The following is a 17,808-nucleotide window of genomic DNA, read 5'->3' as shown; positions in this document are numbered from 1 at the left end:
GTGAGGGTGAGAAGTAACAGGCAGGGCAAAGACCGGCCCCCTGGAGCTCAGAGGACAGGAGAGGAAAGAAGCACAGAAACAACACACCCAAGGTCACCTGGAGGACCTGCAGGAGGAGGAGAGGAAGCCTGGGGACTGAGCTTCATCACGGTGGCAAGGACAGTTCAGTCTATTATTCCTGCCATCCTCACGACTAGCGGCAGCGGGCATTCCCGTGTGCCACGTGTCAGGCACCACGCAAAGCACTCGGTTACTAACAACAACCCGTCAGATAAATGCTCTCAGTTTCTCTGTTTCACAGAAAAGGAAGTAGAGGATAAGAGAGGTAAGTGAGCAGCCCAGGGTCACTCAGCTGGGAAGTGGCAAAGCTGGGATTGGAACGCAGGTCTGGCTGACCCTAAAGCTTATATTCTTAACCACTCCCTGTGCAGCCTTTGAAAAGAAGAGGGTCAAGGGTAGAAAGAGGGAAAGAGACGGAACTACTAAAAAAATTAGAGAAATCCATTATTGGGGATTTCAGCGCCTCCATCAGTAACTGACAGAACAAGCAGCAAGGAAGGATACAGACAACCTAAACAGCACTGTCCCTCAACTGGATCTAACCGACATTTGGAGAAACACTCCACCCAACAGCAGCAGATGACATAACTTCTCAAGCTCATAAGGCGTATTCACCAAGGACAGGCCACATGCTGGGGGAGAAAACATATCTGAACAAAGTTAAAAGGATAGAAATCATTTGTGTACACTTAGACCACAATAGCATTAAACTAGAAATCAGGAACAGAAAAATAGCTAGAAAATTCCCAACTATTTGGAAAGTACACGACACACTTGTAAATAACACCAGGGCCAAAGAATTACTGAGACCAATTTAAAAATATTTGAACTACCTGAAAATGAAAATACAATTTTCAGTTATCACAATTTATCATTTATCAGTTTCATTTCTCAAAATTTGTTCACTTCAGTCGCTCAGTCATGTCCTACTCTTTGTGACCCCACAGACTGCAGCAAGCGGGGCTTCCCTGTCCATCACCAATTCCCGGAGCTTGCTCAAACCTATGTCCATTGAGTCGGTGATGCCATCCAACATCAAAATTTGTGGGATGCAGCTAAAGCAGTGCTTAGAGGGAAATTCAAAGCCTTGAAATGCATGTGTTAGAAAAGAAGACAAATAACAAGACAGTCTGGCTTGAACCCTGGGTGCCACAGGGACTATGGATTTTTTTTAAATGCCAGGCAACAACCTGGCAGGCAGAGAACCAGGTCCCTGTTCAGTGTCCCAACAGAAAGTGCCAAGCTCACACCTACCACCACAAGTCAGCAGGTTCTGCAGGAGCACGAGGTGGACCGGGCATGAGCATCGTGGCGTCCCATCGCCCTTGGCGATGCAGATGTGAGAACAGCCTCCATTGTCGCGGGCACAAGGATGGGCTGCTGTGGAGAGAAAAGAAGGAGGGGTTGGACTCTGACTCCAGTCTCAGGACTTCAGCCTAGAGAAGGGAGGCGGTGAGGGCCAGGCAAGACCTCACAATAACTGGCACTCCTACAGAAGTGCAGTCAACCCTCTCACTTCATTCCTAGGGCAGACAGGCGCTGCCTGTCTGTGGCAGGCGCTGCCTGTTTCTGTGGACGCTGCATTTTGCCAATGAGGAAGTGGAGGCCAAAAGCACATCTAGAACTTTCCTGACATCACATCCCAGCCTTCTGCACCAGCTCCCACCGTGCCCACAACCATCATGCTACACTGCCTGCCTGTGTGTCTCTCATGGTGTAGTGGGCTAGTGGTGGGCCCCCCAAAAGATACGTCCACATCCTAATGCCTGGAATCTGAGAATGTGACCTTTACTGGGGAAAAGGGTCTCTGCAAACGATGTGACCACGTTAAAGATCTCGAGATGGGGTCTAATTCTGAATTATCTGGGTGGGCATTAAATCCACTAACAAGTATCCTTATAAGAGAGTGCGTAAGAGGTGAGGGCTTCCCAGGTGGTGCTAGTGGTAAGAACCTGCCTGCCAGTGCAGGAGACTAAGAGATGCAGGATCAACCCCTGGGTCAGGAAGGTCCCCCGGAGGAGGGCATAGCAGCTACTCCAGTATTCTTGCCTGGAGAGTCCCATGGACAGAGGAGCCTGGCGGGCTACAGTCCTTGGGGTCGCAAAGAGTCAGACACAACTGAAGTGACTAAGCGTGCAAGCAGGCAAGAGGTGAAGACGGGAGGGAAGGCCACGAGGTGCCAGAGGCAGAGGCTGCAATGATACAGCCACAAGCACACCCGTAGCCATGAGCCTCCTTGGTCATCCCCCTGGTCCCCATCCCCTCAGCCCCCTCATTCCCAGCCTCCAGAGAGAGCACAGCCTTGGCGGCACCACGACTTTGAACTCCTGGCCTCCAGAACCGGGAAAGAATACATTTCTGTTGCTCTAAGTTACCCAGTTTGTGGTCGCTTGTTACAGCAGCTGCAGTAAACTAATACACGTGGAAATTAACGTAGTAAAGGTGGTGATCCCCAGGAACCTTGACTATTTCAATTCCATCAACCTCTTGTGCCCAATCTCTGGACAATGGTTAGGCGCCTGGGAGAGTGGCTGACCTCCCCCAGGTAAGAGGAAATGGCAAAGAGCGCTCTGCTCCTCACCCCTACCCCTGAAGACAAATCCTGGTTTTTTTCCTCCTTCATCTCAAGGATTAGGTGTTTTTAAAATGGCAGAGTCAGAGTTTAGAGCAGGGTCAGCCAACTTTTTCCATAAAAAATGAGAAAGTAAATAATTTTGGCTTCACAGGCCAGGCCACTGGTTGTGACTCCCGGTCAGCCAGCTGCAGGGCAAAGGCAGCCAGGATGACAGGGACCCACAGGCTGCAGAGTGCCACCCCTGGTTTAGAGGTTAGCTGTGGGATCGTGTGCGGAAGCAGGATGGGTGGCCCACGTCCCAGATCAACATGGCAGAGCCCACCGAAGGACTTCCCGTGCTTACCCAAAACAAGGAGGCTCTCCATGTCACCCCAGAGCCTGCACACTGGTGCTCACAGACACGTCCCCGGTTTCCAACCTCAAACCTGCTCACTTAACATTTCCTGGCCCTTCCAGCCCCGGTTCCAAGGAGCTGCCGGTCAGCGCCCCTGGCTTTCTGCCGACACCGGCAGGCAGCGCGTCTTGACCTTTGTGAGCTGAGCATTCACCGTTCTGACCATCTGCTAGTGACACCCAGGAAGCCGTGACTTGGCTGAGCACGGACTAAGGGGCTAGATGACCACAAGCATGCTAACCCATAGGTATGGGGCGCCTCGGTTATCTAGAAGCTAGTTTCCTCGTGACTTCACTTATCTGGGACCCAGCTGATTACCACAGAAACTGCCACAGAGCAGTCAACAAAGAAGTGGCCGGTTCGGAGGTCACGCCCCGGATTCTGAGCAGGAAGCCTAACGGAAAAAAATCCAAGTGGCTAAAGCATGGGCTCTGGTTGCAAATTCAAGCCCCCTTGTGTTTACTGGCTTCAAGACAGGAGAAGTACTACCCTTACTGAGTTCTACTTTTTTCAGCTGTAAAATGTAATCTCATTTGAAATTATAAATTATTGTGAAATAACATATATAATGTAATATGTAATATTACATTATAATATAATATATAAAATGCAGTGTGGTCAAGGCAACAGGCCGACAGGGATGGGCTGGGGTGAGGCTGGGCAGCCCCAGGGCCTGGAAGGCAGCCGGACCATGGGCATCACGAGACAAGGACAGAGAAGGCCCTGCTCACTCAGCTGGCAGCCTGCTGGGCTGCATGTACATAATGAATAAAGAGAGAAAAGCAAGAAGATAGAGACAGGTAGACACTTAGACACACACACCCCTCCACATCCACATATAGCCAAGGACCGGGTGGAGGAGCCAGAGGTCCTGATTACGGACATCCCTCTCTCAGGCCCCTGGACTCAGCCAGGCTGTGGTAGGCAGAATCCTAAAGTGCCCCCCAAATTCCCCACCCTGCTCCCCAGCTGGGGAGGATGTGATGAGCTGTCATGCCCATGGTTTTATCACCTTTCTTGGCGGAGGGACATACAGATGTAATTAAGGTTACTAATCAGTTGATTCAGTCAATCTAAAGGGTTAATCTAAACCCTTGATTCATCTAAAGCTGGGCCAAATCTCATCGCAGGCACTTGGAAAGCAGAGTGGGTTCGAGAGCTAGAAACAGAAGTCAGAGCGGTCCAATCTGTTGCTGATGGAGAAGGGGATGAGGTAGGGGCCTGAGGGTGGCCTCTGATGACTGAGACTGGGCCCAGCAAAGCCAGAAAGAAAACGGCTGGAGCCCTACTCTCGCCCTGGTCCGCCCTCCTCCCTTTCTCCAAGGGGGCCAGCCCAGGGGTTGCTGTGCTCCGTGCAGAGGCTTTCCCTCCCCTCAGCGGCCCCCGCACACCCCCACTGACTATCCCCACGTACAGAACTCCTCCAGGCTGATGTCCTCCACAGCATGAATGCCAGTCAGGTGCGCGACACGGCCCTGGACTCGCGTCCGTGCGTCCCCCGTGGTCTTGTCCACACGCTCAATCATCTGCTGCTGGCGGTCAGTCCAGTAGAGGTGCTTGCCCAGCACGGTCAGGCCCACGGGCTGCACGATGTTGGCGTCCTCCAGGGTCAGGCGGTTGGCCCCTGCGAGAGGGATAAGCGCCCCCTGAGTGGCGGCTGACCCCGAGAGCTCAGCCCATGCTCGCTCTGGGAGAATGGAGGGCTGCTGGGAGCCTGGGGGACGCCAGGCTCAGGCTGGGCACACTCCCTGGAAGCAGGCAGACCTGAGACCTCCTCTCAGTCGCTTCCACCTGGGCTGGCCTTGTGACCGCAGCCGTGGACCCAAGTTGCTGATCCCCTGAAAACACGGTGCCTCCCCTTCCTCTAGCCCACCCCAACTTCTGGCAGAAAAGCCCCTCCAAGCTCTCATTCTTGCTCCTCTCCAGCCCAGGGGGACCCCAGACAAAGGCAGCCATGGCCAAGCAGCTGTAAATGTGGGTGCTGGAGGCAAAGGGCACAGGATTCCTGCTCCACCCCACGCTGGGGGCCCCAGGCAGCTGGCTCACCCTCTCTGAGCCTCCCTGTCAGGTCCCACATCCTGGAATGTGGCTGGGGGAGTGTATGTGCCTCCTCGGAGCAGGCCCCCGACAGACTGTGGCGTATGACCGATGACGGGGAAGGCGGGCGTTGCCAGCGGGTCAGACAGGGTGGCTGCCGAGAGACCAGTCCCCAGGGAGGCCCCAGGGCTCGTACCTGACAGGTCACAGCTCTCGATGCGCTTCAGGTCGGCGTCCACCCAGAAGAGCTTGCCCAGCGTGTTGTCCACCACGAGGGCCACGGGGCGGATGAGGCCTGTGGTGAAGAGGACCTCGCGCTCCGTGCCATCCAGGGCAGCGCGCTCGATCTTGGCAGCGCGGTCTTGCATGTTGGTGAAGTACAGGTACCTGTGGAGGGCGGCAGTGAGGACCTGCTGTGTCCTGCCCATCCTTGGCCAAGCCCCAGAGAGACCAGCCCCGACCCTGCGGACATCCAGCAGGCGAGCAGCCGCATGACCCCACTCCTAGAGGTGAGAGGTCACACCCTGGAGGGGCTGGACAATGTCCCCCAAGACCTCACGGCTGCCTGGAACCTCGGAATGTGACCTTACTGGGAAAAAGGTGTTTGCAGATATAATCAAGGATCAAGATGAGGCTACCCTTGGGACTTCCCTGGCCGTCCCAGGTGGTTAAGGCTCTGAGCTCCCACTGCAGCGGGAGGCACAGGTCCAATCCCTGGTCAGGGAACTAAGATCCCGCATGCTGTGCAAGGGCCCTCAGCCAGTGAGAGTGGCCTTAAGAGAGAGAGAAGAGGCCACGGGACACAAAGAGGAGTCCATGTGATGACGCGGACAGAGTGGAGGGACGCGGTCACAAGCCTGGGAGCACCCAGGGCCCCCGAAGCTGAGAGGCAGGAAGTAGCCTCCCCTACAGACTCCGGCAGGAGCACGGCCTCACTGCCCTTGACTCTGGCCCCTGGAACTGCAGGAGAACAGGCCTCCGTGTTTGAAGCGCCCAGTTTGCGGTCACTTGTGGCAGCCCCTCCTCTGGTTCCTGAAGAACCACCAGCACTGACTGAGCCCCCGGGTGCTGCATGGCTGGTACGCCCCATTCTCTTCACCAGGAAACTGAGTCCCTGGGAGGTCATGTCACACAGGCCGTAAGTGATGGAATCGGGATTTGAACTCGGGTCTGCACGACAGCCCCTGGGTAGAAGCTCCAGCACACAGTGCCTGGACAGGTCTGACTCTGGCTCTGAAAGGCCAGCCCTGCGGGTTATCTGGGGTGACCACCACGCTCCTGCCTCCCACCTCCAAACGCTCCTAACCTCATGTCATGGGGCTTTGGGTGCCCCCCTGCCCTGGTCCTTTCCTCCAGGACCCTGCACATCTTTCCGCATGTCTCAGCCTACCGGAGAATCTGAGGGCTGACAGAGCGTCAGGGAGCACCACGGAAGGAAGAAGCTCCCAGTCAGGTAGTGACCTCCCCGTAGTGGGACCTATGCTAGTGCATAACCTGCGCCACCTGCGATGCGATGGAAGGGATGGCTGTGCAGGGCTCAAATTCGAGGGGACGGTCTGACACCTGTGAACTAGAGCTCACATCCTGCCTGTCTCTCGACAAAGCCCCCACCCCTGCACAGGCTTTCAGTCCAGGCCTGGGCGTCTCCGCCTCCTCCCCACGACTGGGAATGAGCTGGTGTTTCCTCACCCCACCGACCCCTGGCTGTGGTGGCAGGGACCCTGGGGAGCTCCTGATGGATGGGCGTGTAGGGGGTGGAAGATCCCTCCTGGCCCGAGAGGCCAGCATGCACGGGAAGGGCGCCCGGCACACCCCTGCAGGGACAGCACCCCAGCCCGCGGCACCCCCGCACCCGCGCTCGGCGTTGACGACGATGGCCCTCGGCTTGTCGCGGTCCCCTCGCAGCACCACGCCCATGGCGTCCCCATTAAGCCGGTGGACGTTGATGGTGTTGGTGGCCTCGCACGTCCAGAACAGCGTCCGGCTGTAGATGTCGATGCTGAGGTCGTGCGGCTGCCTGTCCGGGTTCTGGCTTTGGCCCGGAGAGGTCAGAACGAAGGGCTGTAAGACGGTAAAGAAAAGAGCATCCGCTGGACATGAGGCCGGGAGGGCGGAGGCCTCCGCCCCAGTCCACAGCGAGCATCAAAATCTCAACCCTGTTTGGAACCTTTCCTTTCCAACCAGCTCTTGTCCACACATCCACCTAAGAGTGAAGGGGCTCCCCCGACAGCCTCCAGGGAAGTTCTCGCCATGAGCTCTGGGCCAGGCCCAGCCACTGGTGACAGCACAGGACCCAGACGGTAGCCATCCCACCCCCACTGGCCAGCCCGGGCCTGCTCGCAGAGAGGGGGACTGCCAGGTGGCCAAGTGGTCAGCCAGGATTGCAGGCCCCCGGCTCAAGGCATCTCCTCCCTTCTTGTTTCCTTAGACCCAGGCTTTTGGACTAAGACTCTCAAGTCTTGCTGTCTTTTAAAGTACTCAGGGATTGATGCTGAGGCTGAAGCTCCAATACTCTGGCCACCTGATGTGACATGTTGACTCACTGAAAAAGACCCTGATGCTGGGAAAGATCGAAGGCAAAAGGAGAAGGGGGCGGCAAAGGATGAGACGGTTGGATGGCATCACCGACTCAATGGACATGAGTTTGAGCAAATTCTGGGAGCTGGTGAAGGACAGGGAAACCTGGTGTGCTGCAGTCCATGGGGTTGCAAAGAGTCGGACACGACTGAGCGACTGAACAACAACAAAAATTTAGGCTGCCGGGATAATGGGTGTCCAGCTTGGAGGTCCCCCTCTCCGTCTCTTCCCTGAGGGCCAGAGCTGGGGGTGGGGCTCAAGGGCAGGTGAGGGTACAGGGCCGCCCTGCAGTGTATCCTGGGAGCCCAGGGGCAGTGCGGGCCCCTCTCGGAGGCTGTTATCCCTCTGGGTCTCCACCCCGAGCCTCTCCCGGGAACTCTGCCCAATTTCTTGCCATTCGCTGCATCTCAGGGATGAGCCTGGCTCTCAGAGTCACCGACAGAGAATCCCTTCAAGGGGGGACCTCATTTCATGAACTGATGCTGGAGGAGGAGCGCCCCTCATCTCCCTCCCAGGCCAGAGCCCGACCCCCTGGTGGATGTGGTCCCCCTGGGTGCTCGGGTGACTTGACCTGGTGCAAAGGGGCTTCCCAAGCTCCTGGGCTGCTGCCACCAATGGTCTGGATGAAAAGCCCCTTCTCCTGAGAAGGGCATCATCTTCTAATGATGCTCTGACCACAGTTCATCGCAAACCTTCTTTATCTGCCTCTTTTCAGGCGTTAATAAAACAACAAGTCACCAGGGTGGGGAGAGGCGGCTTGCAGGCAAAAGGAAGCCCCCTTCCCCAGGCCCAGCCTCTAGGACCCAGCTGGAGAGGAACCCCCCACCCTCCCAGCCCTCCACACCCGGCAGCCTCTGGTCCGGCCCTGCTCGGCAGCTAGAAGCGTGCCACTTGCATTTCTGCAGGCAACAACATCCACATCCTGGGAAGCAAGCATCAACTCCAACCAGCACCTTCCTCTCTCAGGAGCCACGGAGCTCTGTGGCCAAAGACCACAAATGAGTGTAGCTGACGGCCTGGGAGTAAAGCAAGATTCCAGCCAGCCCTGGCCAGAGTCAGGCTCCCCGTGAAGGGTGGGTATGCGGGGGCCGGGCACACACTCATCGGAACAACCAGGGGAGAAAAGGGCACGGTGTAATAACACAGCGCCCACGTCCCTCCCCGGGCAGACAGGAATGAGGAGACCAACCTTACACGGCCGGCCGGTTTCATAAAGCCCGAACTCCGGCTTTAACGTAAGGAACAGCACAGTGCCCAGCGCCAAAGGTCTTAACAGAAGCCAACTCAACGTCGCCATCAACAGCCCGCCCCCTCACAGTACAGGGTGGCCTGTAACCAAGTGGCCCCAAAGCGGATGCAGCCCGTGTCCACTGGTGGGTGGACGGATAAGCAAAGCGTGTTCTGTACACGCAGTGCGGTGTTATTCAGGCTTAAAGAGGAAGAAAATTCCAATACCTGCCATGATGAACCTCAAGGTCACTGTAATCAGTGAAATCAGCCAGTCACAAAAGGACAGACATCGAACGCGCGGTTCTAACTATACGCAGGACTTAAGGGCTGTCGGATTCAGAGAGACAGAAACCAGGATGGTGGGTGCCAGGGATGGGGGAGGACGAGGTGGGTAGAGAGTTGGTGTTAACAGGGACAGACTGTCGTCAGAGACAGGCAGTGGTGACGGCTGTTCAACAGTGTGAATGTACTTAATGTCACAGAGCTGTACACTTAAAAATGGCTAAAAACGGACTTCCCTGGTGGCTCAGCGGTAAAGAATCTGCCTACCCATGTTGGAGACACGATTTCGATCCCTGGTCCGGGAAGATCCCACATGCAATGGAGCAACTAAGCCTGTGATCCACAATTGCTGAACCTGCGCTCCAGAGCCTGGGAACTGTAACTATTGAAGCCCATGTGTCCTCGAGCCCATGCTTCACAAGAGAAGAAGCCAGGATGCCTCAAAAAGAGTGGCCCCTGCTCCCCGCAACTAGAGAAAAGTTCATGCCGCAGTGAAGATCCAGCACAGCCAGAAAGAAATAAATAAAATGATTTTTTAAAAAAATGGCTAAAATGGTACGTTTTATGCAATGTATGTCTACCACAATGAAAGCATAAAATATTGAGTAGAAAAACGAAAGCTGAGTAGATAATAATGAGCTTCCCCGGCGGCACTTGTGGTAAAAGAATCCGCCCGTCAGTGTAGGAGACGCAAGAGACGCAGGTTCAATCCTTGGGTCACCCACTGCAGTATTCTTGCCTAGAGGATTCAATGGACACAGGAGCCTGGTGGGCTACAGTCCATGGGGCCGCAAAGAGTCAGACACACCTGGGCACGCACCGTCCTTGGGGTGGGGGTGGTGCTCCAGATAATCAAAGCCACAGGAAAACGGAGTTCAGTAGGGAGGGAAATGAATATTCTCTAGATTAAGTGCTCTTAAAAGGGCCTTATTCTTCAAAGTCCTCTCCCACTTTTGCAGACACCATAAAAGAATGCAAAAGGACGCCTCTCCCTGGGACTTGAAGGCAATTTTCACCCAGCAACTTTCTCAGCAGGGAAGCCACAGTCCATCAATTAACACTTCTCCAAAGGACTCAAACTCACTGTCACCTGAGCCCGGAGAGAGATGAAAGAAATCCATTCCCACCATCTTCCCCAGGCTCTGCTCCCATCTGGGGATAGCTGGAGCTTCTCCCACGCACCAAGGACACGTACAGTCAAAGGACGGTTAACCTGACCTTGTTGCTGGATGACATATTTCGTGCTGCCCAGCTGTACAGGCAGCCCTGGTACCCAGTTTGAGGCAGGGAACAGAAACACTTAACATTACAGACAGGAAGATCTTCTGAAAATCCCTCCTGACACTAAACAGCCTTGCTATCATGATAGTGCCAAGACTCCCCCATGATGACATAAGCTATTCCAGCGACTACTTGATCGAGAAAGAGACGGCTGGGTTCTCTTTCGTGAAAGGAGCCTTTTGAAACTGGCATGGCCAGGCAGGCGTGTCCTACTGGGGTTCCGGCCACAGTTCCCCGTCACACGGCTGGATACGCCGGATGAGCCCAGAGGCGGCAGCGACAACGTCCTTCCTGGCCTGGGTCACAAACGCCAGGAAAGCAGTCAGCTCTGCTAGACTCAGGTCTGGAAACCGCGCCTCCGCTCCCACGCTGTGATGTATCAGGGACAACTTCAGCAGAGCGTGGTTTTCAAGTTTGCACAACTCCACCCAGGAGAAACACTAGTAAGGGCAGAGCACGCACCTGGCACTGTGCTAAGCAGGGGTGAGTGAATACACACCTCCAGCGCCCCCTCAGACCCCAAGCACCAGGAGCCAAACCATCCATGCGGGGGTTTCAACGTTGCGTCCCATCTCAGGCCACCCTCCTTCCACAGTTCCACCAAAACCCACAAGCCGCAGCCCTCCGGCTCCCATCTCCTCAGCCAGCTTCAGGTCTCTGAAAGGTCAAGGGCCGTATCTGCTGTAGCATTTACGTACTGAACCATTTAAGGGGCAGGGCGGGGCCCCTGCATCGCCAGGTTCCTCTCTCTTGCTTAGTTTGTCGTTGATGGAGTTTTGAGAGCTGTGTTCCTGTCCCCCACCCCGCCCCATCAACCCTGGGGTCTGTTCTGTACCATTTTACACCGTGCGGTGATTTTCAGAAACACACATACTGCTTCATAGCAGAAATGACTGTATACAACTCCTCTGAAATAAAAAGTAAACCTAGAATAACCAATACCAACTGTCCTTGTACAAAACCACTGTGGAAAGGGGGAAAAAAAAAAGACCCCATGGGGTTTGACATCCACCAGCACTCTGCAAACAACTGCAAAATCCAGTTTCTACATAGAGTCATCATCTCAGGGTTTCACACGACTCAGCCTGACACCCCACAAGGACATAACTGGGGCCCAGATCATCACCTACCGCCCACTGTGCTCCCCGGCACCCCCTCGGCTAAGAAAAGGGGGTGGCGGTGGCCTGGAAGCAGCCAGGGCCAGCTCCTTGTGGAAGCGCACCCCGCCGGCCGCCCCTCCATACTCCAGCACTCCCAACAGGCACACTTGCCTGGGTCCCGTCGTCCTTGGCTCGTTTGATGTTCTGGCGCCCGTCCACCCAGTAGATGAACTTGTCCAGCGGGTCGTAGTCGATGGCCTTGACGTTGCGCAGGCCGTGCAGCGGCAGGATGAGGTCCGGGCTGTGCTGGTCGTCAGGAATCATCCGACTGATGGCACACTTCTGGCTGAACAGCAGGAAGGTGGTGGGCGCTGGAGGGGGGCAGACAGAGGGGCCGCCGGTCAGTGTCAGAGCCAAAGAGAGAGGGGCTGGGGAGGATGGCGTCGCATGCTATGATAAAAAGTAGGTCCGTGTGTGTACCTATGAGATGGACGTGGAAAACGGCTGGGAAGACACAGTCGATTCTTGGTGGGGGCGGGGGAACTATGAGGAATTTGACTCTCCATGTTACACGTGTCTCTGTCGTTTCAGTATTTTATTATAAGTGCATGTGTTATTTGAAAACTAGATATTCATTTCTTTTTCAAAAAACATTTACTTGGCTGTGCCGGGTTTTCGTTACAGCACACCAGACCTTCGTTGAGGCGTGCAGGACCTTCAGTTCCAGCATGCACACTCTTAGTTGATGCATGTGGGACTAGTGCCCTGACCAGGGGTCTAACCTAGGCCCTAAGCATCAGGAAAGCAGAATCTTAGCCATTGGACCACAAGGGAAGCCCCTCATTAAAAAACAAAACAAAACAAAAAAAACCACCTTTTTTTTGATGTTGACCATTTTTAAAGACTTTATTAAATTTGTTACAATACTGCTTCTGTTTTACGTTTGGTTTTCTTGGCCAAGAGGCACTTGGGATCCTACCCCCCCAACTGATTCACACCCCCTGCACCAGAAGGCAAAGTCTTAGCCATTGGACTGCCAGGGAAGGCCTCCATTTCTTTTTAGATTATCAAGACTTAAGTCGGAAGGAGGGAAAGGCAGTGAGCCTCAGACTGTCAAGTGTGTGAGATGCTCTGGTGACTGTGGGAATCTTCAGGAGCTTCTATGAGCTCCAGGGAACAGCCGAAAACCGTGTCAACAGTGAGACCAGGAGGGGGTGCTCCTCGGGGCTGTCAGGACCCAGAACGTGCACAGGCCACTGTCAGAGCTATGGCTGCGCCACGTGAATCCAATCATGGCCCTGGGTCTGCAGCCGTGGGAGCCAATCATGGCCCTGGGTCTGCAGCCGTGGGAGCCGGCACCCAGCTCACATCCCCTCTGGGGGGTGGATGACCCGCACCTCCATTTGACTCTTCGAGGTTATGGCCCCCCCAAGAAATTGGACAACAGGACCAAAGGGAGCCCAGGAGTGGGGAGTCCCAGCTGCGGCCCCAGGCCCATCATGTACCCGCCGAGGACTGCCACCAAGCCTCCGCCCTTTGAGGCTGTGGGTCCTTCATCCACACTTTTGGACCGTGGACGCCCAGCCCTCCCAACGCCCAGGGCCGCGAGAAGCTCACACAAGGCCCCTGGTAACAAAGAGCTTTGTAAACTGTCTACAGCTGCTCAGAGGCCGAGTTCTAACCAGCGCTCTGGTGATGTCACAGGAGAAAAGCCTGCCAACAGGACACGTCTGTTCTCCCTGTGGGCTGTGGGGAAGTCATGCTCCAGCTCTCTGAACCTTCTCTGAACCTCGCTTTTCTGAGTACCGGAATGAAAGAAAAAAGGCTGGCTTTGTTTAGAGAGTCAGTGTGAGGATCACACAAGTGTACGTGAGGCTGGCAGTAAGGGGTCAAAACGGGGACTCTGGAGCCAGCCTGCCTGGATTCAGACCTGGTTCCAAGTCTCACTGCTGTGTGGCCTTGGGTGGGTAACTACGTGTCTCTGTGCTCAGGGTCCTTGTCTGTGAAATGGGGACAGTGATGGTGCCTATCCCATAGGCTGGAGGATTGCTGCTGCTGCTGCTAAAGCCGTATCAGTCATGTCCGACTCTGTGCGACCCCATGGACAGCAGCCCACCAGGCTCCTCTGTGAATACTGGAGTGGGTTGCCATTTCCTTCTCCAAGACTGGAGGATTAAGTGCCGTAAAAAGCATTTGGAACAGTGCCCAAATCTCTAAGTGACAGAGACTGTTTTTCACAGCCAGAGAGCCTCCCCTGGGACGTGTCAGGTGAGGGCTTGGCCCATCTAATCACGTCTTGATGAAGCAACAGGGCTTCTATCCAGCCCGAGCCTCCAGGTAACATCATGCTTATGTGCAGTGCACAACCTGCCCAACTGCTCACGTGCACCCCAGATAAGATGCTTCTCTCTGCCTTACCTGTCAGAGGCAGGCGGATCTCGTGTGGGAGTGAGGGGCAGGGGGAGAGCGAGGCACTTACGGCTGCAGTTGCGGCTGCTGGGGTCCAGGGTGTAATGCGAGGCACAGCTGCAGCGGTGGCCGCTGGGGACGGCGAGGCACAGCTGGCCACACTGCCCGTTGCTGCGTGCGCAGTCGTTGAGGCCGTCCTGGCGGGAGGAGTGGAACACCAGGATGTCCATCACGAAGTCCAGGTGGCCCTGGATCAGGGTGCGGTTCCGGCCGCTGGTCTTGTCGGCCCGCTCGATGCTGTGCAGGTTCCAATCTGTCCAGTAGATGTAATCGCTGTACTGGGTCAGGCCGAAGGGGTGCGGGAGGTCATCCGCAATCACGACCCGCTCCTGACCTGTGCGGAGACACGGGGGCGCGGCGTCAGCCAGGGCCCTGCACGGGCGCCAACCCACAGCCTGGCCACCAGCGTCGGGCTGGTAGAGCGTGCGAGCACTCTGGGAAACTGGCAGGGCCCACTGAGCCTGGATGTGCGCCTACCCTGAGGGCAGGCAACTCCCCTCCCGCTGCACGAGAGCGTTCCCCCACACGACACAGATGAGACTGTGCGCAGCGGTGACTGTGTGCGACAGCCACAGCAGGAAGCAACCCAAACAGCAGGACGGGCCTAACAGACATGGTACAATCTTCAGGCCGTGGAAATGACGCAGCGCAAAACAGAATCTTAGTCATTAGATAGAAAGAGGCCAGATGCTGACGAGCACACGCCGTACGGTCAGTGATAGAAAGTTCCAGAAAGGTACAACTAGAGCATGTAGACAGATGTCAGTGCAGCGGTGAGCCCGGATGGGCTAAGACTGACTAAGAGCCTTTCGGGGGCTGGAAACGTCCTCGCTTTGATCTGCACGGCAGCCGCCCAGCCTGTGTTGATGCTCCTATGGATATGCACGTATCAGTATGTAAAAGTTCTCCAACCTGACCACTTTTTGGCACTTGACTGTATTTGTATGTCAGAAAATATTTTACTTTATCTTGGCCACATCATGAGGCTTGCAGAACCTCAGTTCCCTGCATGTCAATAGAATCTTTTAAATTAAACCTTCTGCCTAGCCGTCTACCACAGGGGTGGGAACCAGGCTCTGGAGTCAGCCTGGGTCCCCTTGCTCCTCCACTGATCACATGACCTCGGGCAATCTGTATAAGCTCCTTGACCCTCAGTCTCCCCATCTGCAATGTGAGTATTCTCCAGAGTGCCCTCACAACTTCCCTGGCGGTCCAGCGGTTAAGACTGCATTCCCAATGCAGGGGGCCTGGGTTCAATCCCTGGTCAGGGAACTAGACGTCACAAAGTGCAAGTGAAAGCTGCTCAGTCGTGTCTGACTCTTTGCGACCCCATAGACTATGCTGTCCATGGAATTCTCCAGGCCAGAATACTGGAATGGGTAGCCTTTCCCTTCTCCAGGGGATTGCCCTAAGCCAGGGACTGAACCCAGGTCTCCCACATTGTGGGCAGAGTCTTTACTGTCTGAGCCACCAGGGAAGCCCATGAATACTGGAGTGGGTAGCCTTTCCCTTCTCCAGAGGATCTTCCCGACCCAGGCATCGAACCAGGTCTCCCAAATTGCAGGCAGATTCTTTACCAGTGAGCTACCAGGGAGGCCGCAACTAAAGATCCCTCATGCTTCAACAAAGAGCCAGTGCAGTCTGAGGAACTGAAAAACGAAGAGTGTCCTCATGGGTATCCGTGATACTTAACTGTAATAAATTATGATAAAAAAGAACCAGCGAGGTCTGTGATTATCATTGTGATGAATATTCAGTGGGATCATGTAGAATGCACGTAGAATGGTCAGAACGCCAGCACAAAGTAAGTGCTTGGTGAAAGCCACGTGCAGTGCAGGAGACCCGGGTTCAGTCCCGGGCCGGGAGGGTCTCGTGGAGAAGAGAGCCGCTGCCCAGTCCGGGATTCCTTTTATTTGTTTACCTGGTTTCGGCTGTGCTGGGCCTTCGCTGCTGCCCGGGCTTTTCTCTAGCTGTTTTCTCAGCTTTTCTCTCGCTGCCCGGGCATCTCTAGCAGGGGCGATGCAGGAGAAACTCACTGCAGCGGCTTCTCTTGCTGCCGAGCACAGGCTCGAGGGTTCAGCAGTCGCGGCCCGTGGGCTTTAGAGCACAGGCTCAACGGTTGTGGTTCATGAGCTTAGTTTTTCCGAGGCATGTGGGATCTTCCCAGACCAGGGTTGGAACCCGTGTCTCCTGCGTTGGCAGGCAGATTCTTTACCATGGAGCTGCCTGGGAAGCCCCCCACTCCAGTATCCTCGCCTGGGGAATTCCATGGACAGAGGAACCAGGTGGGACTCATTGGAAAAGACCCTGACGCTGGGAAAGACTGAAGGCCAAAGGAGAAGGGGGTGGCAGAGGCTGAGATAGACAGCAATACCTACTCAGTGGACATGAATATGAACAAACCCTGGGAGACAGAAGGAAGGGAAGCCTGGAGTGCTGCAATCCATTGGGTCACAAAGATTCAGACATGACTCAGCAACTGAACAACAAGAAGTTATGAGCAGAATAACACTCTAATCCCTATTCTCCAGGGCTTCCCTCATAGATGAGTTGGTAAAGAATCTGCCTGCAATGCAGGAGACCCCGGTTCAATTCCTAGGTAGGAAAGATCCTCTGGAGAAGGGATAGGCTACCCACTCCAGTATTCTTGGGCTTCCCAGGTGGCTCAGCTGGCAAAGAATCCTCCTGCAATGTGGGAGACCTAGGTTCGATCCCTGGCTTGGGAAGATCCCCTGGAGAAGGGAAAGGCCACCCACTCCAGTATTCTGGCCTGGAGAATTCCATGGGCTGTACAGTCCACGGGATCACAAAGAGTTGGACCCGACTGAGCGACTTTCACTCACTCACTCCCTCTTTTCCAAAGAGGTCCACATTCTAATCTCCAGGATTTGTGAACATCATGCCTTACATGGCCGGGGGCTTTGCAGGTGTGACTAAATTAAAGATTCTGAACTGCAGAGATGATCCTGGATTATCCCAGGACACCCGGTGTAAACACAAGGGTAGAGAGAACAGGACAGTGAGAGGGGCTGGTCGCTACAGCTGGCTTTGAAGTTGGAGGAAGGGGCCACGAGGCAAGGAGGCAGGCAGCCTCCAGAAGATGGAAAAGGCACTGGGCCCAGGCAGCAGCCCCCGGAAGGGAGGGGGCCAGGCTCACACCTTGCTTGTAGCCCACTGACCCCATCTGGGGATACGGCTGCTCAGGCTAACGCCAGCAACAGAGGACTTGTCAAATGAACCAGGGTCTAACCACCGGGCAGCCACGTGCAGAACACACACGCCTGTGGGCAGCTGCTGGGGCTACAGCGGCAACAGGCAGGCTCAGGGCCGACTGGGACGGCGCATGGTGGAAAGGGCGCAGAGGGGGGCTGAGCCCCACAGGAGGGAGAGAGCACGTGCAGGGCCTGGGGACACTCGACCTCGACCCCGGTGTGGGGTCCTAAGTCTTCCCCCGGCAAAGTGTGTGTTGTGCGAACGCCTCACATAAGCTCTGTGTGCACGCCGAGTCACTCCGTTGTGTCCACCTCTTTGTGACCCCCGTGGACTATAGCCTGTCAGGCTCCTCTGTCCATGGGATTTTTTCCAGGCAAGAATACTGGAGCGGGTTGCCATTTCCTCCTCCAGGGGATCTTCCCAACCCAGGGATCGAAACTGCGTCTCCTGCATTGCAGGCGGATTCTTTACCGCTGAGTCACTGCAGAACCCATATACACATAGGCTCTATTTTACGGTAAAAATGATGCCAATGATGGGAATCTTCCTGGTGGTCCAGGGGCTAAGACTCCGCGTTCCCAATGCAGGGG

At 55.3% G+C, this 17,808-nt stretch overlaps 1 protein-coding gene across 2 annotated transcripts in view; it reads right to left on the bottom strand.

Annotated features, from left to right (window-relative positions):
• Positions 1 to 17,808, bottom strand: part of LRP5 (LDL receptor related protein 5) — a 122,698-nt gene that overhangs the window by 15,193 nt on the left and 89,697 nt on the right. For both annotated transcript variants that reach the window (XM_027959819.3, XM_027959820.3), the window contains exons 12-17: positions 14,016 to 14,339; positions 11,708 to 11,907; positions 6,919 to 7,127; positions 5,263 to 5,453; positions 4,444 to 4,653; positions 1,315 to 1,440 (exon numbers count right to left, since the gene is read on the bottom strand). In XM_027959819.3, coding sequence (XP_027815620.1) covers positions 1,315 to 1,440; positions 4,444 to 4,653; positions 5,263 to 5,453; positions 6,919 to 7,127; positions 11,708 to 11,907; positions 14,016 to 14,339 — 1,260 coding nt within the window. The remainder of the gene's footprint in view (positions 1 to 1,314; positions 1,441 to 4,443; positions 4,654 to 5,262; positions 5,454 to 6,918; positions 7,128 to 11,707; positions 11,908 to 14,015; positions 14,340 to 17,808) is intronic.

This window comes from Ovis aries, chromosome 21, assembly GCF_016772045.2.
Source record: "Ovis aries strain OAR_USU_Benz2616 breed Rambouillet chromosome 21, ARS-UI_Ramb_v3.0, whole genome shotgun sequence".
NCBI classification, from domain to species: Eukaryota; Metazoa; Chordata; class Mammalia; order Artiodactyla; family Bovidae; genus Ovis; species Ovis aries.
The sequence above is the reverse complement of the archived record's forward strand: the minus strand, read 5'-3'. Positions and strand labels throughout refer to the sequence as shown.